The sequence below is a fragment of the Pelodiscus sinensis genome, chromosome 24 (assembly GCF_049634645.1).
Source record: "Pelodiscus sinensis isolate JC-2024 chromosome 24, ASM4963464v1, whole genome shotgun sequence".
NCBI classification, from domain to species: Eukaryota; Metazoa; Chordata; order Testudines; family Trionychidae; genus Pelodiscus; species Pelodiscus sinensis.
This window is the reverse complement of record NC_134734.1, coordinates 12,753,555-12,775,658: the sequence shown is the minus strand read 5'-3', so window position 1 is coordinate 12,775,658 and position 22,104 is coordinate 12,753,555. Positions and strand designations below refer to the sequence as shown.

The window sequence follows — 22,104 nt, the reverse complement described above, 5'->3', positions numbered from 1 at the left end:
GACATACCCTCCCTTCCCTTTGGCTCAGGAGGTGTGCTGGGCTGGGAGCCAGGAGATCTTCCACTGGTTGGCATTAATCATGCTTTGGCCATTTCACTGCACCTTGTCACAGAGTCAGGCCTCACGACTGTAACTTAGGAAGAAGGCAAATGTCACTTCCCCTATTGCATAGCTCAACAACTGAGAAGTTCCACAAGTTCACATCTGGCTAAGTTGGCCCCGAGCCTCACCTGTAGTGTAACAAACATGTTTCATTCCCTCAGTCACAATTCCATGCATTTGCCAGCTACATGTGTCTGGCAGTGTTGTCTGTCACCAATAGACTACACTTTTCTTCAGAGCCAAGAACAGAACAGAGGAATCCTAGCTCCCTACATTTCATTGCCGTCTAGCAAACAGCTGTCTAAGTGCTTGGAAAATGAGTGTGTCATTTCCCCCATTCGCAGCTGTTCTACTCCCTATCACAGCTGCCGTTTTGAAGGTTATGGGTTCAAACTCCGGGGACGGCCACTGTAGGGCTCAAGACCAGTGTTCCTTCTAAGCAGCACAGCTTCACAGATGATTAATCAGTCCCACCCAGTCAGAGGCTCAGGGTTCCCTGCACAGCGCTGACTCACTGGGCAGGGCTGATTAATCACCTGTGAAGCTGGGCTGCCAAGCAGCTTAGAGGGAACACCGCTCAAGACTAAAAAATTAGGAAATGCCAGAATTAAGGATGCCTGTTTAACCTTAACTCTGTCCTTTGCATGGCTGCAATCTATGATTGCATAGTTGCATACAAAGCCCCTGCCTTACTCAGTGCATGTGATGGGCATAGAAGTGCAGGAAGTAAATGGATATTCTCTTGTTGTTAAGGCATTGAACTAACACCCAAAAGAGATGGGAGCTGTTCTTAACCCTGCTATGGGCTTCCTATGTGATTCTGGGCAGAATGGAATCATACTGCATACTCACAAGGGGGCTGAATGAAGGCCACAATTACCTTTAATTTGGGGCTTTAGAATTAAGAAAGTGTTTTACTTTTCAACCTTAACAATTTTGAAGTGTTGATTTTTGGGTGTAATTGTTTATACAGTACAAAACATGTGCAGTGCAGCAGGGTGGGGGAGGGAGGGGCAGGGGCTTCACCTTAACACCAGCAATTACATTCTGCAGAAAAGTTTTGAGTTACACCAAAAGAGAAACACATTTCTGAGCATAAGAACTTTAGAACATAAGAACGGCCACAATGGGTTAGACCAAAGATCCATCTAGCCCAGTATTCTGTCTGCCAACAGTGGCCAGTGCCTGATGTCCCAGAGGGAGTGAACAGAACAGGTAATCATCACATGATCCCTCTCCTGTCATCCATTTCCAGGCAGAGGCTAGGGACCCCATTCTTATCCATTCTGGCTAATAGCCATCGATGGACCTAACCTCCATGAATCTATCTAGCTCTTCTTTGAACCCTGTTAAAGTCCTAGCCTTCACCACATCCTCTGGCAAGGAGTTCCACAGATTGACTATGTGCTGAGTGAAGAAAAACTTCCTTTTGTTTGTTTTAAACCTGTTGCCTATTAATTTCATTTGGTGACCCTTAGTTCCTATATTGTGGGAATAAGTAAGTAATTTTCCTTATTCACTTTTTCCACACCAGTCATGATTTTATAGACCTTTATCATATCCCCCCCCCTTAGTCTTCTCTTTTCTAAACTGAAAAATCCAAGTCTTTTTAATCTCTCTTCATATGGGACCCGTTCCAAACACCTCATCATTTTTGTTGCCCTTTTTTGAACCTTTTGCAATGCCAATATATCTTTTATGAGAGGAGGCGACCACATCTGTATGCAGTATTCAAGATGTGGGTGTATCATGGTTTTATATAGATGCAATAAGATATTTTCTTTCTTATTCTCTATCCCTTTTTAAATGATTCCTAACATTCTATTTGCTTTGTTGACTGCTGCAGCACAGGAGTGGATGTTTTCAGAGAACTATGCACAATGACTCCAAGATCTCTCTCTTGAGTAGTTATAGCCAAATTAGTCCCCATCACATTGTATATATAGTTGGGGTTATTTTTTCCAATGTACATTACTTTACATTTATCAACATTGAATTTTGTTTGCCATTTTGTTGCCCACTTTGTTTGGTGAGATCTTTTTTAAGCTCTCCATAGTCTGCTTTGGTCTTAACTATCTTGAGCAGTTTGGTATCATCTGCAAATTTTGCCACCTCACTGTTTACTAGGGCTATGTCTAGACTGCAAGCCTCTTTCGAAAGAGGCTCTTTCGAAAGATACTTTCGAAAGAGCCTCTTTCGAAAGAGAGCGTCTAGACTGCACGTTGAACTTTCAAAAAAGCGGCTTGCTTTTTCGAAAGAAAGCATCCAGTGAGTCTGGATGCTCTCTTTCGAAGAAGCCCTATTTACATTCAAGAACGCCTTCTTTCGAAAGAGGAACTTTCGAAAGAAGGCGTTCTTCCTCGTAAATTGAGGTTTACCGCCATCGAAAGAAAAGCCACGTTCTTTCGATTTAATTTCGAAAGAACGCAGCTGCAGTCTAGACGCAGGTGAGGTTTTTTCGAAAAAAGGCTACTTTTTTCGAAAAAAACCCTGAGTCTGGACACAGCCTAGGTCTATATCTACATTACACTGATCTATCGGAAAAAGGTATGCAAATTGCGTTTGACAATTTGCGTGCCTTTTTCCAATATTTTTTTCTGAAGAGGCTTTCCCAAAATTTTGCCCATCAACACTAGGTCAAATTCTGGAAAGGCCTCTTCTTTCAGAAGAGCTCTTTTTCCTTGTGGGAGGAGAAAGACAGGGCTTCCGAAAGAGTGCATCTGCTCTTCCGCAAAAAAAAAGCAGAAGATCAGACATGTTCCCTGGTGTAGACATAGCCCAGGTCATCACATATATAGTAGCCCAGTGTCTGTGAGTCTGTAATGCCGAAATGCTGGCTGTTCCCTCTGGGCAGCATGTGCTGCATGGGGAGTGCGGGGCCCAAACGGCCGCTTGTGCTGCTTGCTCCCCTGCGGCGGCCTGACTGAGAGGCACAGAAGTCAGCCGAGCGCCATGGCAGGAGGCGAAGAGGGGCAGGGCAGTGACATGCGGCTCCAGGCCCCGCCCCCTGGCCGTGAACATCACCGCCCCACCCCTCTTCGCCTCCCGCCGTGGCGCTCGGCTGACTTCTGTGCCGCTCAAGCGGGCCGCCACGTGGGAGCAAGTGGCACAAGCGACCATTTGGCTCCACAGTCTCCATGAAGCATGGGGAGTGCGGAGCCCAAACTACTGTTTGGGCTCTGCAGTCCCCCGAGTGAGAGGCAGGAGGGGGAGGAGAAGAGAAAGAGAGAGACACAGATAGAGGCAGGAAGCAGAGGAGAGCTGAGGGGGGGAGGGGAGGCAGTAGGAGGAGGAGAGAGAGAGAGAGAGAGACGGAGCGAGAGACTGGAGGCTCAGGAGAGAAGACCGAAGTGGAGGAGAGACCTGAAAATTCCATCTTATGACGGGCTAATTGGCTTGTTTATAAATAAGTTGAATAGTATTGGTCCCAGGACAGACCCTTGGGGGACCACTAGTTACTTTTCTCCGCTTGGAAAACTTACCATTTATTCCTACCCTTATCTAGCTCTTTTTTGAACCCTGTTAAAGTCCTGTGCACTGAGTGAAGAAAAACTTCTTTTTGTTTGTTTTAAACCTGCTACTTATTACTTTCTTTTGGTGACCCCTAGTTCTTATATTATGGGATCAAATAAATAAGTTTTCCTTTTTCACTTTTTCCACACCATTTGCTGAACTAATGTGAGATTTTGCAGCTTGGTCTATTTCTACAAATGTTTTTAGAAACAAGCAAAATGCAGGACAATGTAGCACTTTAAAGACTAACAAGATGGTTTATTAGATGATGAGCTTTCATGGGCCAGACCCACTTCCTCAGATCAAATAGTGGAAGAAAATAGTCACAACCATATATACCAAAGGATACAATTAAAAAAATGAACACATATGAAAAGGACAAATCACATTTCAGAACAGGAGGGGGATGCGGGGGGGGGGGAGGAAGGAAGGTAGACACAAGTACATTTGGGGGATTTACTCTGAGGAGTAACGTTAGTTTGAACCAAGAGGTTTGGTTCGAACTAACGCGTCCCAGCGTGCACTTCCTGGTTTGAATCAGCCGTGATTCAGACTAGCGTGCCAGCGAGATCATGCTAATGAAGCGCAGGATATTTAAATCCCCGCTTCACTGACTATTTTGAATGCCTGCATTTGCATCCCTCGTTCAAACTAGGGAGCAAGTGTAGACATACCCTATGTGAGCACCTACACAGCAATAGCATTATTTTGAAATATTTTTTAAATAATGGGAAGCTTATTCCAACTTCTGTAAACCTCATTCTACAAAGTATAATTCCTGTTCTGAAAGTGTAGATGCTCCACTTCTGCTATTTCAAAATAGCCCCTCACCCAAGCCATTCTAAATTATTCCTCCCCAGTGCTTCCTGGTGCTCTAAATCGAAATAGCACATCTACATTAGGGAAGCCTGCCTCGGACTAATTTTGAGGCTTCCCCACAATGTAGACGTGCTATTTTGAAATAAGCTATTTCGGAATAACTATTCCAGAACTGCAGGTATGACATGACTCAGAAAGCCCAATCAGTGTTAACAGCATGGAGAAATGGGAACAGCATGAAGCTGGAGCCCTAGTCTGGAACAATCCACTCTGCTCTCCCGTGTAACTTGCCCCATCATGCCCAAACATAAAGCAGTGGGCTCTAAACCTGAGTTGCTAATTCACTGCATCTGCACTCGGGGTGTCCCAGTCTCATTGCACCTTGACAGGCTGGACCCAGGATATTTGTAGAGAGTTGGAAAGCAATCTGGATTCAGCGTGAGTAGGCACAGCCAAGTCCGTGTGGACCAAAGCCTGCCACTTCCCAAAAGCCACAAATATTGGCTCATTGGCTCCTGCAAGGCCCAGTTCAAACACTAGGGCTGCGTCTAGACTGGCATGTGCCTTTGCGCAAAAGATTTGCTTTTGCGCAAAAGCATCCCTGCCAGTGTAGATGCTCTCTTGCGCAAGACAGCTGCAATGGCCATTTTAGCCATCGGGCTTTCTTGCGCAAGAAATTAACGTGGCTGTCTACACTGGCCCTCTTGCACAAGAATACTTGCGCAAGAGGTCTTATCCCTGAGCGGGAGCGTCGGAGTATTTGCGCAAGAACCACTGATTTTGTACATTACAAAGTCAGTCAAAATCATTCCATCATTACAAAATCATGTCAGTCTAGACGCACCCTAGGGATGGGGAGACATGTGCCTGTGGCCGGGCAGGAAGCCAACTTCTGGGGGAACCATTTCAAGACATGAAGGTGGTGTCTGCTGCATAGGAGCCTGCACTGGAGATAATAAGCAAGGCAGCGGCATGTTCCTCCGGCCTGTCACAATTGACCGAGGCTGCTATTAATCTCCGCTCAGTGGTAATTATTGCACCTTCCTCTTTTCTTCCCTTTATTACTTTCTGAGTTGCTGTTAACATGATTTGAGTCTGCAGCACAAAGCACATCGGGTGTGTGGCAAGTGTAACGCCCACATTTAATTCTCTCGCTCCCCCTAATTACATCCTGTTACACCTCAGCACAATTATACCCCCGGGAGACATGGGAAAACTGCAGCCGGTCTCCCGTGACAGAGGGGACAAAGTACGAGGCTGGGTCCTGTGCCACTGAAGTCCCTGGGGCCAGTGGGGATGCGCTAAGTGGCACTGCTCACATCCACAGCCAGAAATTGCTGAGAGGGGACAGGACAAAAGCATCTCCCAGGACGCCGCAAAGCAAAGTTCAGGAATTCAGGGCTTCCCCGCCTCCCCCACCCCCACCAGCTCCATCCCAGAATAGAAGGGCAGGCCGACCCAGCTGTGAGAGTAGCTCCCCCTGCTGGAGCACAGATGTAAGGGTGCACAGGCAGCCCAAAGCGTCCCCTAAGTTCCTAGCAAGGAGGCTGGCATGGCCTGTTGGGAAGGCAGAACTTACCTAAGGCAGTTTCTGGGAAGTGGATCTTTCCAGCTCTTAGGTGGAGGGGACAGGGAGGATCTATGTGCTGCTCGCACCCGCAGACACCACCCCTGCAACTCCCATTGGTTGCAGTTCCTGGCCAATGGGTGCTGTGGAACCAGTATTCAAGGCTTGGGGGCGGTGCAGGGAGCCTCCCTGGCACCCTGTCTGCCTAGTGCAGCTGCAGGGAGCCTCCAGGAGCCTCTCAGACCAGGACAGGGAGGGAGCCTGACTTAGCCCTGCTGTGCCACCCACTGGATTTTTAAGGGCCCTCTCAGCATGCTGACCGGATCTACCAGGGTCCCTTTTCCAGTGGGTGTTCTGGGCAAAATCTGGGCACCTGGCCACTCTACCAGGGGACAGAAGGCTGCAGTTTGTGGCCATCCAATTGAGCCTGGACCCCAGAGCCTCTCCTGTGGGCAAAAGAGGGAGGGTTGGCTGAGTACTGGGAAACCCCCATCTCATCGGTTTGATACCAAATGAGTTCTCCCTGCTCAGATCAAACCTCTCCTCCCCACAGCTCATGACAGGGAGCATTGTACCCTAGACCCCTCCTCACAGACTCCTCCCCCCAACCCCAGAGGCCTCACCTGGGGAGCATTGTACCCTGGACTGCATCCCATAGCCCCATGAGGCCTTGCCCCCAGGGGGCCCTGTACCCTACACCATGTACCTGCTCCCCACAGCCCCATGAGGCCACATCCCAATGAGCTCCCAGCAAGATAAATTCCTGCCTTCTCTTCCCTGCCTCGTTTCTTGGCCACATTCCCCTGTGCCCGCCCTGCTTTGCCAGCGGCAGCCCTGGGTTGGGGTTCTTAGTTCCCTTAGTTCCACTCTCCCTCATGCCCTTTCTTTCTGTCTCCTCACTCTGTCCATCTGCTCCACCAGACCCCTTCCACTGTATCCTCACAAGTGAGGAGCCAGGCAATGATCTGTCAGGAGCTTTTCGAAAGCGTTTAAGGAGGAGGATGGGGCTTGTCGAGGCCAGACAGGAGGAGGGGGATATGGTCAGGAAGAGGAGAGCCGATGAGGACCTGGGCCAGAGACTCAGCTCTGTGGACAAAGGCTGCATCATCTGGCCGGGAGAGGGGATCTGATCTAGACACAGAGTGGATGTCTAGTGCGAGGGATGCGTCAAAGGCAATTCCCAGGCATCATGGTGATGGCAGGGGACCTAGGGAGCAGAGCGCTGGGAGGGCTTGAGAGACAGGCTCAGTGCTCGGGTGTGGCCCGGTTGAGGAGCAGAGTCTGTATTCAGGGCGCAGTTAACTTGAGTGCCTAGTGCACCGGGTCTCACTTGAGTCAGCCCAGCTCGCAGGAGAGAAGCCCCACTCTGCCTGGGCAGCCACCCCCCTGCTGCTATGCCGGCTTGCAGGAGGCACGGCCCCGATTCTGCAGTGAGCTGAGCCGCGCTGCATGTTCTGTCCCCGTGAACAAGGGGAGAGCTTGTTTGTCCTTGCTGGGCCCGCAGGGGATTGTGGGAAGGTGCTGGAGGACGAGCTGCGCTGGGGTGGCCCCAGCTTGTGTGCACAAGCGTGGTTGTGTTATCTGCTGAGGTGTTGTGCTCCCTCAAGCTGTCGCCCACAGCCCCGATGGCCCATCCAATGCCAGTGAAAGCAGCCTGGTGGATTCAGCCTGGTAGAGACTTGTCTACCCCACCACTGCCAGAACTGGCACTCTCATTGCATGCATATAAGTCAGCAAAGAGACGAGACCATTCTCCTGTCCATGGAGTTTAAGGCCCCTCTGAGACAGATGTAAAGCACCTTGGCAGGGTGAGCCAGTGTAACTGTCTGTGGGTGTGCCTCAGTTTCCCTGGGCACTGCACCCATGCCTGGATGGGCTTGAGAGTTTTGGGTGTGACTGCCTGTAGCCAGACACAAACCCCATCTTGTTTCCCCCCCGCCCAGAGAGCAAGAGAAAGGCAGTCAGCCTTTGATGCCCTGGGAACGCAGGTGTGGTGCCTGTCCCTGACTCTACCATAAACAGAAACCAGACAGTAAATGGGCTAGCTGACGACTGGGAGGCCTCCCGTCGCCGTGATGGCTAGTATCAGTAATTGACATGCCTGCACTGTCTCGGGAGAGGAATCTTCGCCCATCACATACCAGAGGTGCCCATTGTCTGCATCTTCCCAGGTGTGAATTATGCTTTGCACCCTTCATGGGAAACTTGGTGTTCAAAGCCATTTTTCCTAATTGGCCACCTGAGACCAGGAAGAAGCCCATGTGACCCAAGGGGTATAAAGAGGGTTGAGTTGCCCGCCCAATTTGAGCTCCAATCATCTATACCTGCTGGCAGGTATTGATTGTCTCCCGAGGTCTGTGGGACGCCCAACTTCTTCCCGAGGGATTGAGAGAAAGACGCTGGCCACGCCAAGTCTGGAACGCAGGGGTGAGAATATATACCTGCTATGTGTCTATTTTGCATGCATTTAATAAGAGCTCAGAGAACCAAAAGGGTTTCATGGTACCTGTAAGTGACTTATTAGTGTAATTTCTGTCCTGTCCTTTGTAGTGTCTGTGTTATCTGTAACACAGCAGTAGCATTTAACAACTAAGTTTACCCTGTAACAATAAAATAGTAACTGTTTAAGCTTTAACCTGACTCCTTCAGTTGATGTAACAGAACCAAGCACAATTTAAAAGAACTTCAGCCGGTCATAAGGGACTCACTGCCCTGACCATCGGCTGACACTGCCCCAGCCCAGCACACACACACAGGGGTGGCCCTAGACTAGCTGCCAGCAATTGGTGCCCTAGACGAACCAGGCAATCGGCACCCCCACCTTCAAACCCCTCAATGATATTGCGCCACCATTTGGCACCCCATTTAACTTGGTGCCCTAGGTGACCGCCTAGTTCACCTATATGGATGGGCCGCCCCTGCGCACACAATAGCTCAGGCTCTGTTGTAACCTGAGCCTAGGTGGGGGAGTGATAGAGATGCAGCCACGTTAGTCTGGTCTAGCTGAAACAGGACTATGAAGCACTTTAAAGACTAACAAGATGGTTTATTAGGTGAAGAGCTTTCGTGGGCCAGACCCACTTCCTCAGATCAATTTGTGGAAGAAAATCGGTACAACCATATATACCAAAGTGATACAATCAAAAAAAAGCAAACACATAAAATTAACAAATCAGATTTTAGAACAGAGGGGGACTGAGGGAGGAAGGTTAGTGTGTGTGAGGTAATGACATTAGGGTTGATAATTGGCCTGGGGGTGCAGGAGCGTGCCAAGCCTCTTCCAGGGCATGGGTGCCTAGTGGAAAGGGGGGACAAGGGGCTCCCCCACCCCCAGACCAATCATGGTATGGGGGTGGGGCAGCCCTGACCCTTCCTGTTTAGGCCCCACTCATTCCGGGGTGGCCCAGGGCTACTTCAAAAATTTTTGAAGTGACCCCTGGACAAAAGTTATTGCCCACCCCTAATCTAGACAGTGCTTGGTCCAGCCATGAGGGCAGGGGACTGGACTCGATGACCTCTCGAGGTCCTTCCCAGTTCTAGTGTTCTATGATGTTGGTGCGAGTCCCGGTTCAGAGTGAGAGGGGTTTGACTCCCCCATCCCCCAGGCACATTTTGTTATTTGCACCCATAGCAAGTGGGAAGCAACAGCTCTGCTTGGGTGGCAATGATGATACCAAGGGCCAGGGAGGGCGAATTGGGCTCAGAGAGCGCAGAGGGGCTGCCAACCTGGCCATGCAGATCATGAGCTAGAGGGCACCTGGGTAGTCCCACCCCCAGGGTTGCCAAGGCTCATGACTTTGTCAAGAGTCTCATGATGATGACTGTTTTCCCCTTAAACCCCAGCTTCTGGCGTCATGCGGAGTGTGAGGACGTCAGCCTCCACGCCTAGAGAAAAAGTAAACTTGTGGCCTTTGCGGCTATGGAGAAAGCTTCAGAAGGTGACTCCAGGGCCCCCTAAAGGCTCATAAAGAAGGCAAATTAAAACATGCATATTTGTCCAGAATCACATGATTTTTCAGAGGTAACCTCATGCTTTTTGGGGAGCCTGACTCATGGGTTTGGAACATTGGGGGCTGGCAAGACCGAGCCCTGGCATGCCCAGAGGGCCTGGTCCAGCGTCCGTCCTTCGGTGATACAGCCCGACTCCGAGAAGCAGCAGGGGCCCGAGGCAGCAGTGCAGTATACCGAGGCCCTCTGACAGCCCCAGGAAGAAGTCAAGGCTCTCCCAGAAAAGGCAGCTGGTGGAGAGTAGCTGCCTTCTCTGCAGTGAGTCCAGGAGCAGGGCTATCCCATACGGCACCCAGAGGAGGAAGAACAGCCATGTCACACCGACCCTCAGCTGCCAGCCGCGCCTGTGCCAAGTCAGCATTGCTTTGGCCACACCCAGTGCGATGGGGAGCAGGATGAAAACAGCCAGGCAGGTGGTGACATGAGCCAGACTCCACCATTGCTGCTCACTGTTGTCCTTCCACAGGCACATCTTCTGAGGGTGCTCCTCCGTCCTACTCATGAAGGCAGCTGGCACTGCCAGGAGGACAGAGGCCACCCAGAGAGCCACGGTCATGCCCCAGAAGTGCTGGCGGGCAACCCTTTTGGCCAGCCAGGCACTGCACGTGCTGGCAGCCACCAGCAGCCCTTCGGCAAAGAGGCTCCCGTACCACACCAGGAATGCGACCTTGCAGAACCCATCACCAAAGACCCAGCCGTGGCTGCTGCCTGCAGAAAAAAATGGTAACGTGGCTGTGAAGAGGGAAGTGCCAAGTGTCAGCTGGAACAGGAAGGTGCGGCCAGGTGGCCCACTCCAAAGATTCTGGCAGGTGACCAAGGCCACCACCAGGGCCAAGTTACTCAGCAGGCCCAGGGCACAGATGACAGCCAGGAAGCTAGGGATAGAGCTGCCCAATAAGGAGCAGTAGCTGCTGTGGCAGGGGGCAGCGGCGGCGGCATCGTAATCCTGGTAGTCGGTGTAATTCAGCAGCAGCAGCTCTTTGAAGTCGCTCATGTTCAGTTGCAGGCTGCTGGGCTACAAAAAGAGACATCAGGTAGTTTAGCTCCGTGTGCCCACCGTCAGGCCTCTGGTGTTGGAGGTGCATTCTATGGGCTTGAGGCCCTAACGCAAGCACCAGGAATTCACCTGTTGGGTGCTAGAGGGTGGAGGTCTCTGGAGTCTGGACAACACAGACCATCTACACGCCGAGTGTTGGAGGGAGATGTCATTCTTTGGACAGCCCCTGAGGCCAGTGTGGGGGTTGAGCAGGGATTACTTTCTCTCACCCCAGAATTTAATCAGGCCATGTGGATGTTGGCTCTGAGGCCATTCGTCCCCCAATGATTTCTCATGCCTTTGGCGTTGGGTGGTGCTTTTGCCCCTCCATCCCTCCGTGTGCTTTAGGGAAAGGGACAGGAAATAGTGGGGCATGAGGGCAAGGGGTGGGTATGGAATGCATGTGTGAGCAAAGTATGGAATTTCCATCCCCTGGGAAAGTCCAACATCCCCACATCTCAAAACAGGGCAAAAAATGATGAATTTTTCCATGGGACAGACATTCTGAAAAATGTCAGTTTGCAAAACGGGGCGAGCCCATGATCCAACTTTGAAAACCCCTGGGCTGTGCCTACATTAGCATCCCTTTTCCAGAAAAGGGATGCTAATGAGACAAGTCGGAATTGCAAATGCCGCGGGGGATTTAAATATACCCCGCGGCATTTGCATGAACATGGCTGCTGCTTTTTTCCGGCTTGGGGCTTTGCCGGAGAAAAGCGCCAGTCTAGACGGGATCTTTCGGAAAATAAAGCCTTTTCCAGAAGATCCCTTATTCCTCTTAAATTCGTTATTCCTAGGAAATGAGGCCTTTTCCTGACATCCTGCCTCCTGGAAGCTGTTCTGTAGATAGTGCTGTTGCGGGGGTGGGGGTGATGGAGGAGCGGTGCAGGCCGTGAGGAGAATCAGGAGTCTCCATTTTCTTACAGTACAAATCACCAGCATTGTGCCCTCTGGGCACCTCACAACGTTAATGCTTAGAGCAGTGATTCAACATGGCCCTTGGGAGTTGGAGTCACCTTCTCCACCCAGGCTCTTCCACTCTACAGTGGCCAGCGGCTGCTCCGGTGGAAGAGGCTACAGGCGGGAAGGCAGCCATGAATTCCCCTTTCCTCTCTCTGATGAGCCTGTGATTTATGAGCTGACACACACAAGGGCAGAACAATGGCCTGGCAGGGCCTCTCATCATCCACAGTGGGAACAACTAGCCTCATTTCCTGGCACAGCGTAAACCCTCCTTGGCCAGAAGCTGGGCTCAGGCCAAGGACCAGGGGGGGAATTCCTAGAGGCAGATTCCCCTCAGCGGTGGCCCCTTCGGGGCCTGGCCCCTCAGGCTGGATTGTGGAGGCCATTGGTGACAGGAACAGAACAGCTCTGTTGTGAAGACCCCAGGGGGTCTATGGCCAGGAATGCCTGGCACTCCTGGGAGCGTGGCAGACGAGGGTTACACAGAATTGGGTCTGTGTTTGGTTCTTTTGAGTGTCTGAAAATCAGAGTGTTAGAGAGTCCAGGGCAGGGATCTCCTCACTAAAAGCCAGTTTTGAATGAGGCTGCACCCAGCTCTTGGGAGAATCACTGGCTACTAGGGTAGTCTGACCTAGCCTAGTGATCTGCCTTCTGTGTGTGGGAGCCAAGCCTCAGTCTTCCCCCTGGTGTCCTGTTTCTCAGCAGACCAGGCCGCAGTGAGGGAAAGTGCGAGGGACCCAGAGCAAGCGGAAGGGGCAGGGGCAAGACACAGGGACAAGGCAGGCCGAGATGTAAGTGGAGACCAGATTCAAAGATGGTCTAGAGGTGAAGGGGAGAGCTATGTGTAAGAAGGACCCAGGAACAAGGTGGGCCCAGGGGTAAGGAAGGCTCAGTGATGAAGGGGACCAAAGGGTAAGGCAGGCCCAGGTGTAAGGCTTGACCTAGGTGTAGGGAGGACCCAGTGACATGGGGCTCAGGGACATAGCAGATCCTCTTTCAATATAGTAGGAACTGGAGACTGATTAGCAGGAAAGGAGAGCTAATAACTAATACCATCAAGGCGGCTTGGGTGGGTTATGCTGGGTTTTTTTTTTCCCCAGGCTAAAAAGATTAATGGTGACCAGCTACTCAACACGATTTCAGTTAACAAGAAGGGGGAAGGAACACAAGTTAAACTAAGGAAAGAATGGATTAAAGAATATTTTGATAAACCGGATTTATTCAGCTCAGCAGGGCTGATGAAATTCATCTCAGGGTACTTAACGAACTAGCGGGAGCAATCTCAGAACCACTAGCAATTATCTTCAAGTACTCCTGAAGGACAGATGTGGTCCAGGGGCCTAGAAAAGGGCAAACATAGTACATATCTTTAAAAAAGGAAACAAATCAGATCTGGGAAACTATAGACCAGTCAGCCAACTTCAATACCTGGAAGGATCCTGGAACAAATTGCTCAACAATGTTTGTGAGCATCTAGAGGCTAAAAGGGACATGAGAAACTTCCTGCATGGATGTACCAAAAACAAATCACTCCAAACCAACCCAATTTCTTTCTTTGACAAAGTTAATGGCCGAGCGGCTAGTGGAGGAAAGCCAAGATGTGATATATTTTGATTTTAATAAGGCTTTTGACATTCTCATAAGCAAACTAGAGAAATGTGGTCTAGATGAAATACCTGTAAGGTGGGTTCACAGCTAGTTGAAAGACCATACTCAAAGAGTAGTTGTCAATAGCTCACTAGCAAACTGGGAGGACATCTGGAGTGAGCCCTTCAGGGGCCATATCTGGGTCTGTTACCAGTCAATATTTTCATTAATGACTTGGATAACAGAAAGGAGAGTGTGCTAACAAAATGGGCAGATTTCATGGTGCTGGGAGGGGCTACCAGCACTTTGGAAATCAGGAGTCAAATTCAAAAGAACCCTGAAAAATGGAGAACTGGTCTGAAATCAACAAGATGAAATTTAACAAAGATCAGTGCAAACTATTCCACTTAGCAAGGAAGAATCATATGCACAGCTACAAAATGGGGATGAATTGACTGGGTAGTAGCACTGCTGAAAAGAGGCTGGGATTATAGTGGATGTGATGCAGTGGCACAAAAGTTGCTAATATCATTCTGGGGGATATTAACATGAGTGACGTATGTAAGACTCGGGAGGTAATTGTCCGTGTCTACGTGGCATTGGAGAGGCCTCATCTGGAGGACAGTGTTCAGTTCTGGCTACCTCACTTTAAGCAAGAAATGGACAAACTGAAGAGAGTCCAGAGGAGAGCAACAAAAATTCTAAAGGCTCCGAAAAGCTGATGTACGAGGGAAGATTGAAACCACCCAGGCATGTTTAGTCTTAAGAAACAAAGGATGAAGACCTTTCTTTGCAGACAAGTGTCAGTCTGCCTCCCATGACGACCACTCACTGACCCAACATGTCAAGCAAGGGCAGGGGGTTCTATGATGAACCTGCAGGATGTCTGGGCTGAGTTCGCACGTACAGATGTTGCCGCAAGCCATCAAGCTCTGCTGGGATGGGAAGAGGAGGAAACCACAAGATGACCCCTCTGGAGAAACAGCACCACTGCCAGACCATCCTTGGTACTCAACCCTATGGAATCTACGGCTGATGGCATAGGGCAGCGGTTTTCAAACTTTTTTTTTCATCATTACCCAGTTGAAGACAAATACTGATGCCCATGACTCAACATAATTTGAATAGAATGTGGGCTCCAGGGTGGAGCTTTGGGGTGTAGGAGAGGGCTCTGGCTTTGGGGGGAGGTTAGGGCTGGCATAGGAGGGGCTTACCTGGAGTTTCCTACCTCTCCTGGCACTGCAGACCAGGCTGCACCCCAGAAGCAGCCAGCACCAAGTTACCAGCCAATGAGAGTACAGAGCTAGTGCTCAGAGCAGGGGCAGCACACAGAGCCATGTGCACTCTCCTCCCACCCCCACCTTGGAGCTAGGCCTGCTGCCAGCCACTTCTGGGCTGCGTCCAGACTGGCAAGTTTTTCCACAAAAGCTCCTGCTTTTGCGGAAAAACTTGCCAGCTGTCTACACTGGCCGCTTGAATTTCTGCAAGAACACTGACGATCTCATGTAAGATTGTCAGTGTTCTTGTGCAAGTACTATGATGCTCCCACTCAGGGATAAGCCCGCTTGCGCAAATGCTTTTGCTCAAGAGGGCCAGTGTAGATGGGTAAAAACTGTTCTGCGCAAAAAAAGCCCCGGTGGCGAAAATGGCGATCAGGGCTTTCTTACGCAAAACCGCGTCTAGATTGGCATGGACGCTTTTCCGCAAAAAAGTGCTTTTGCACAAAAGCATCCGTGACAATCTAGGTGGTCTTTTCCGCAAATGCTTTTAACGGAAAAACTTTTCCGTTAAAAGCATTTGTGGAAAATCATGCCAGTCTAGACACAGCCCTGGAGTGCAGCACATTCTGTGGTGCCAGAAGAGGCAGGGAGCCCCCCCCCCCCCACTGGACACCTGATCACTCTGCAGAAATGAGACCCAGTGCCTTGCATGCTATCACCCAGTCCTGGGTCATAATCCCTAGTTTGAAAACCACTGGGACGGAAGAGGCCCAGTACTGGGACAGCTGGGGGTTGGGATAGAGGGGCATGGCCCAGGGCTGCGAGCAGGGAACGTCCCATGTTCGGTGGGATGTGATTCATTTTTATCTCATCCGCATTCACCACACACTCACTTTCTTGGAGGAAACTGCCAGCAGACAGTTTCTTATCTCTCTTGCAGATGAGAATCTAGATTTACTTTCACTAGAGGAAGGAATTCTTCAGTGTCTTCCTCTTCCTGCAGGGAGAGCTGACATGTCCCCAGGGCTGGGCATTTAATTAATTATCCATTTATTGTGTGAAGTTATGATTAATTAACATGTCATAGTTTATATATTCATTGTATGTTAGAGTCAGATTGTTGGCTTACAGAATCTAAGCTGGATCAGTATTTTGAGGGAATCATGTATTAAACATGAGTAAGAATGGCTGAAACACAACAGTCTAACTATTCTCTTTTTAGGCCTTGAAAATAAGAAATGTTGACATAAGCAAATGACCGAGGCACAATCTGATGCCCTAAGTTTATAGGAAAAGAAGAACTAAGTGCTAATATTGTGAAAATTTAGCCAGAAGATGAATTTTAAATATTAAAAATGCTGTAAAAGCACATCTGTTTCCAACAGGTATCTTAACCATGGGAATGCTAATGAGAATGAAGAGAACTTACACAGCCTGTTAGGGTGCATACTCCCCACTGTGCCTGTTACCCACCACTTGTCTTCATCTAGCCCATCACAGGGCAAACTGCAGTCTGTATGGGCCACTCATCACCAGCACTGGGTGTATCTCTGCTGCCCCACTAACCTGGGCTGCATTGCTACCACCCTCTGAGCCCCAAGCCATACAGCCAGGGAGCCCCTTAGCCGGCACTCCCCTAGCCCTTCCTGGCTGCCCCAATACTGTTCTCCCTCCTGGGACAACACATTGGGGTTCCCCCATCTCCTGCACCCCCAAAATGGCACAAACAGACTCCACCAGCCCGTAGAACAGAGGGAGTTTATTGCCTCCCCAGGGTACAGCACAGCACAGATGTCATCCGGTTACAGGACAGGCCTAGGATGCCTCAGCCCCCCTTGATATGGGGGGTCTCAGCTTCTAAACCCCCCAGCCTGTTGCCGAGGCTACTTCCTCCATGCTCCCAGACAGAAAACTAAGTAACTCTCTTCCAGCCCTACCCCCCAGCCAGGAGCAGCATTCCACCTACCTTTGTTTCTCCCCATAGGGGGTAGCTGGTCAGACAGGTTTGAAGCCCCCTTTGCATAATGACTCCTGTTACAGACAGCAGAGGTAGCCCACTGCCCAGCATAGCAACGAACAAGGCACCCCCACTACATCACACCTCCACTGCCAGCTCTTCACTGCTCTCTCCCTGCTGAAGCTAACTGTTCTTCTTTATATAGCCCCCAGCTGGGCTCTCATTAGCCCTAACGGCCTCAGCTGAGTCTTTGCTTTCAGCCTCTGCTCTGGGCCTGAGTTTTGCCCTTAAAAGGCCAGTGCAGGGCAGGCACCCTGTCACACAGCCTATAGAATTTGGGGTCCCTTAAGTTTCTAGGGGACACAGAACAATAAGGAAAAGAGGGTGAATTTTCATGTACATTTATAGAACGTACCTGAGTAGGAGCAGGGCCTTGCACCTGGGGCTCCCCTCAGTGCACTGCTCCACAATCAGCCCTGCCTTACCTGTTTCTACTAAGCAGAGTAGCTCTGACAAACCATGCTGGAGGGAGACCCGATAGCCCAGGTTGAGATGTGGGACTGAGGGTCAGACTCATATCCCAGGAGCATGGGGCAAGACCCTGTCTGGCTATGACCAGCAATTCCATCCTGGTGCTGAGAAACCTTCCTGGACAAAATTTCACAGACCCCAAGACATTCCCGAGGAAAGTCTCCATTCCAATTAAACCCAGTGAAACTCTGGTTGGTCAGAAAGCCCCGACCAGCTGTTCTCAGGAGCAAGGAGCGGTAACCCAGCATGTGCCTGCACCAGTCAATGCTCTGCCTTTGCTCTCAGCCCCTCACCTTCCCTACCGGAGCCAAGCTAATTTAAGAGGACAGTGGAGGTGGGCAAAGGAGCCCTTGGACTCACCTGAGTGGTGAAGCAGTTCCCCATGGTGTCTGCTGTGGAGATCGCAGCTGGCGCAGGAGAGGTCTCTCTGCCTCTGTCTATCTCTGCAAGGGGAGGGAACCTACTGCTGCTAGAAGATAAAAGCTGGGATATTAAAAACAAAATTTCTGTTCCTGGGAAAGCCCCCAAGTGAAGGAAGTAGGCAGAGGCAGTGCTGCCAGTAAGTGCCTGGAGCCCTCTGGGCAGGAAACACTCCTGGATGGGGCCAGCCGCCTGGATATCCTGCCAGAGTCCCCAGTGCCAAGGACTACATTGCATACACGTTCCAGGCCAGAGACCTGCCCGAGTCACATGCCAGAGACCTGCCCGAGCTGACATTGTAGCTCAGGCTACATGTGGCATCAAACTACAGCCAGCCCGACATGGCACCTACAAGGTCAGTTCACAGGCCAGCATGATGTGGGCATCTGTCCTTCTCTGCTTCTCCAGTTCCTCCATCACCCTCTCACCTCTCTGACCCGGGTGATGGCTTCTGTCCTTACAAACATCAGGGCTGGACTTCCCCAAGTTCTGCTGAAGGACTCATGGCAGGGCTCACCTGTGAATCAGGAGCTTTTTGCAATGAGGGAGGCAGGTTTGGATTTTTAACCCAGACTACCTTTCCCTCAACTGTGTGTTAGTCATTTGAGTCACACAGGACTCTACAAAAGCAAATGCAGCCCAGAATGTGTCAGGCAGTCTGACTATATCTCCCCTCCCCACCGTGCTGTTATCTCTCCAATGCTTGGACAGATGATGCTTGTGTTTTTCATGTAAAAAACCAGACAAACTTTCAGTCCTTCCTCACCCTTATCATCAAACAGGTGGCACACGGGCATAGGCCCCCTCTTCATTGCTTTGCTGGGCAGTCCCTTGGAAATGTGGCTGGGCAGTTTCTAGGTTTAGAGGGAGCTCCCAAGCTATTCAGCAGCCCTGGAGGGTGGGATTTTCTGTAGCTACACCATGGAGAGAGCTCAACATCTTGGATTTCTTCCCAAAGTATGGCCAGGCAGGCTCATTCACAGGGTATCCCTCCCTTTGTCAGTTCATGGAGGGGGAATCCTCCCATATCATTCCCACTCTGTGCTCAGCTGCACACAGACAGCGTTCAGAGCAGTGCATGGTCCATACGGGAGAGGGCTGTGTTGGCCAGGGGCAGGGCCAAGTGGGTCCACTCAGGTCTTGCTCAGGAAGGGAACAAATCACTAAGTGACCTTTTCTGTGTAATCCCCCATCCCTGTGGGAGACCCGGAGGGCTGCTGTAGTCTGGAGGGAGCCCGCCAAAGGTGGAGCCAATGTGGGATTACTGCAGGACCCTGACCCCGCTCCAGCTATCATTAGGCTCCAACTATCATTAGGCTTTGGCAAGTCTGCTCCTTTTTCCTGACATCCAGTGAAGGGATGGCTTCCTGCGACCTAGAGATTAGCTAGCAGGGCTGGCTCTAGGTTTTTTGCCGCCCCAAGCAAAAGCATTTTTGGCCACCCTATCCCCTTTTTTTTTTTTTTTTTGGCTTTTACATGTTTGCACTTTGCAATGTTTTTTTGTTTTTGTTTTTGTTTTCAATTTTGTCCCAGCATTTTAGCCCTATAAATAGCAAATATAATTTTAATTATTTTTTTCTATAAAGGCAAAGGCGCTTCAAGTAAACTCCCCTTCCGCTTTCACTCACTGCTGGGTCACAACGGCCTTTTCCCTGCCCTGTCCAGCCCCTCCCTATGGACAAGCACCCCTCACTCCCAACGCACAGGGGGAGCAGGGTGCAGAGACAGTGCAGAGCCAGAGGGGCCTGAGGAACAGGGGGAGCAGGGTTCACTGTGGGGAAAGGGAGGCGCAGAGCCAGAGGGGCACAGGGAAAAGGGGCTGTGGGGTGCAGAGGGGGCACAGAGCCAGAGGGGCACAGGGACCCAGAGTGCAGGGGCAGTGCAGGGAATGGGCAACACAGAGCCAGAGGGGCACAGGGATTGGGGGGAGCAGGGTACAAGGGTGGCGCAGAGTCAGAGAGTCACAGGGAACAGGGGGACTGGGGTGCAGGGAAGCAGGGTGCGGGGCGCAGGGCAGCATGGGGAACAGGCGGCACGGAGCCAGAGGGGTGCAGGGCGGGGTAGGGTGGGCACAGCAAGCCAGGTGGCTGGCAGGGAGCAGTCTCTCACCGGCAATGGGGGCCGGGGCCGCATCAGGACTGGAGCCAGTGGGGTGGAGCAGAGCCTGAGCTTCCGGGGGCCCGCAGCCAGAGCCGAGCTCCAGCAGCCCTTTAAAATTGGCGGGGTGGGGCCAGGCATTGCCGGGGGCAGCTGCTTACCTGGAAATGCTTCCCCTGGAAATGTGCAGCCTCAAGCATGTGCTTGATTTGCTAGTGCCTAGAGCCAGCCCTGTTAGCTAGAGGGCTGTAAATAGGTCTGGTGAATATCCAGCAACTTCAGAATGATGCAGCTATGCAAAGTTCTAGGCCCAGAATACCCCCTCCACCTACACTCATGGGTGTAATGTCCTTAGAGGTGTGATGATGCCTCTACTAACTCATTTCCCCCCACCTCTTCCCCCTCCCATACACCTTTCAAATCCCCCCCCCCCCCCCACCACAGCCAAATTAATGACTCATTAATTTCTTGATTCCACCTTGAATTTCTGGGTGGAAAAGGAATGTGGTTGTTCAGTTGATAACAGGCTGTGGTATTTAGTAATTACACACTAAGCAACTGTTCTTTTCCAATAATTTTATTAAATAAATGAAATTATTTGTTGTTTGATTACCAGAGAATACTAAATAATTCACTACTGATCGGAATGAGTGACTCTGGCTGTGAACTACTCACAGAACATGCAAACCTGTGTTGAAGAAACTGAGGTGTTAATTCCCACTCATCACATAATACATGTGTTGCTATGTGCAGTGAAACAACACCATGCCATCCTTCCAAACCATTGTGTTTGGGAACCTGCATGTGGTGCTACATCACTTGCAAGAACACTCGTTGGGCCGCTCTTGCACATGGTAGCATCGGGTGTGACATTTGACTTCTCATAAGCCACAGGCAATACTTCCCAGTGCTTGGCTTGAATTAGTCCTAAAGGACCTACAGAGATTGCCTAATAGAGCAGCTTCCATTTTAGACTCTAAGGCTGCAACCTGTGCGTGTATGTTTGTAAATAGCTCATTTCTTTTTATTAGCTAAGAAATCTTTTGTTCATTTGTTATAGGGCCGGCTATTCAGGAGTTCAGCATGAAGCAGGCCCCTAGCACAGAAAGGATCAGCCTGATGGGCTAAGGTTTGGTAGTTGTAAACTGAAAACAATTCCTGCTAATGGCAAGTGATAGGCTACCAGCCCTCTCTGACATGCACATCCCATTCTGCACCCTCCATCTCGCTGTCTGTTCCTTCTGCAGCTGCCCCCTCACAGAAATCTCCCAGTTGCCCTACCATGGACTCCCTAGGATCTGCTGGAGCCCCTTTTCCCCTCTTCTGCTGCAAGCTCCCCTTCCCCATGGTCCTTAGCATCTCTGGAGCTTTCTACCTGCCTCAGAGAGCTCCCAGCTTCTCCCACGATGGCTCCCCCGGGTCTCCCTGCACCTCCACGGTAGCTCCGTTAAAGGACCAATAGTGGGTTTGGGTCACCTCCTCTGACGCAGCGACAGAGGTTTGATTTACTTCTCAGTCTCTGCTGTCTGTGGGTATGTCTACACTACAGTGTTATTCCAAAATAGCTTATTTTGAAATAATGCGTCTGTACACAAAATGCATTTTGAAATAGCATTTTGCTATTTCGAAATAGTGCATCCACACTGAGAGGATGCTGAATCACATTTAAGACCAGCCGGAACCAGGTCCGGCAGGGCATCAGGTCAGGAGTTACTTTGTGTGGCTGCTGCTTCAGGCTATCTGAGGCCTGTGCTTAAAGGGACCCCCCCCCAGACAGCTGGTTCTCAGCTTTCCCTGATTGCTTGCCTACCTCAGTGAGGGACAGCGAAGCATTTTATCTCTGCATGCTCTGGTTGCCCTCACTTGGGACACCACAGCACTCTGCAACATGGAGCCAGAGCTGCCCCTGGCACTCTGGTGCTTCTCATGGACATGTTGCTGCGAGCCTGCTGCACTTTCTGCAGGCTGCCATCCGGGAGGTCCATCGGGGGGCTGTCAGTATCCAGGAGGCCCTGCGGGAGAGCTTCCACCCTGAGGATCACTATGAGCCTCCCTGGTCTGCCCCACTGGGGGCTTGTGCCTCATTCCTCCCTCACGTCCTTCCACTTACCCTTCCCTAACTCCCCTTCCTGATGTCAAATAAAATACATGTATTTTCATGAACACAACTCTCTTTATTTAACAAAAATGGGGTGGGGGGAATGAAACTCTGGTGAGACTGGGGAAAGGAGGTGGGAGAGGGGAAGAGAGAGGGTGGAAGAGGGGAGGGGGAAACCTGCGAGGA

The 22,104-nt window shown here is 50.6% G+C and overlaps 1 protein-coding gene across 2 annotated transcripts; it reads right to left on the bottom strand.

Moving 5' to 3' along the window:
* Nucleotides 1–3,299: 3,299 nt before the first annotated feature.
* On the bottom strand, nt 3,300–18,338 carry ACKR1 (atypical chemokine receptor 1 (Duffy blood group)). Of its 2 annotated transcripts, none has more exons than XM_075907120.1 (3): nt 18,152–18,338; nt 17,664–17,772; nt 3,300–11,024 (listed from the first exon to the last, which is right to left on the bottom strand). In XM_075907120.1, exons 2-3 carry the CDS (start codon nt 17,685–17,687, stop codon nt 10,029–10,031), a joined length of 1,020 nt encoding a protein of 339 aa, XP_075763235.1. In that variant the 5' UTR covers nt 17,688–17,772; nt 18,152–18,338; the 3' UTR covers nt 3,300–10,028. The 2 variants fall into 2 exon arrangements, with proteins under 2 accessions (XP_075763235.1, XP_075763236.1); XM_075907121.1 differs by having other exon boundaries at nt 18,241–18,317.
* Between the last annotated feature and the right edge of the window lie 3,766 nt (nt 18,339–22,104).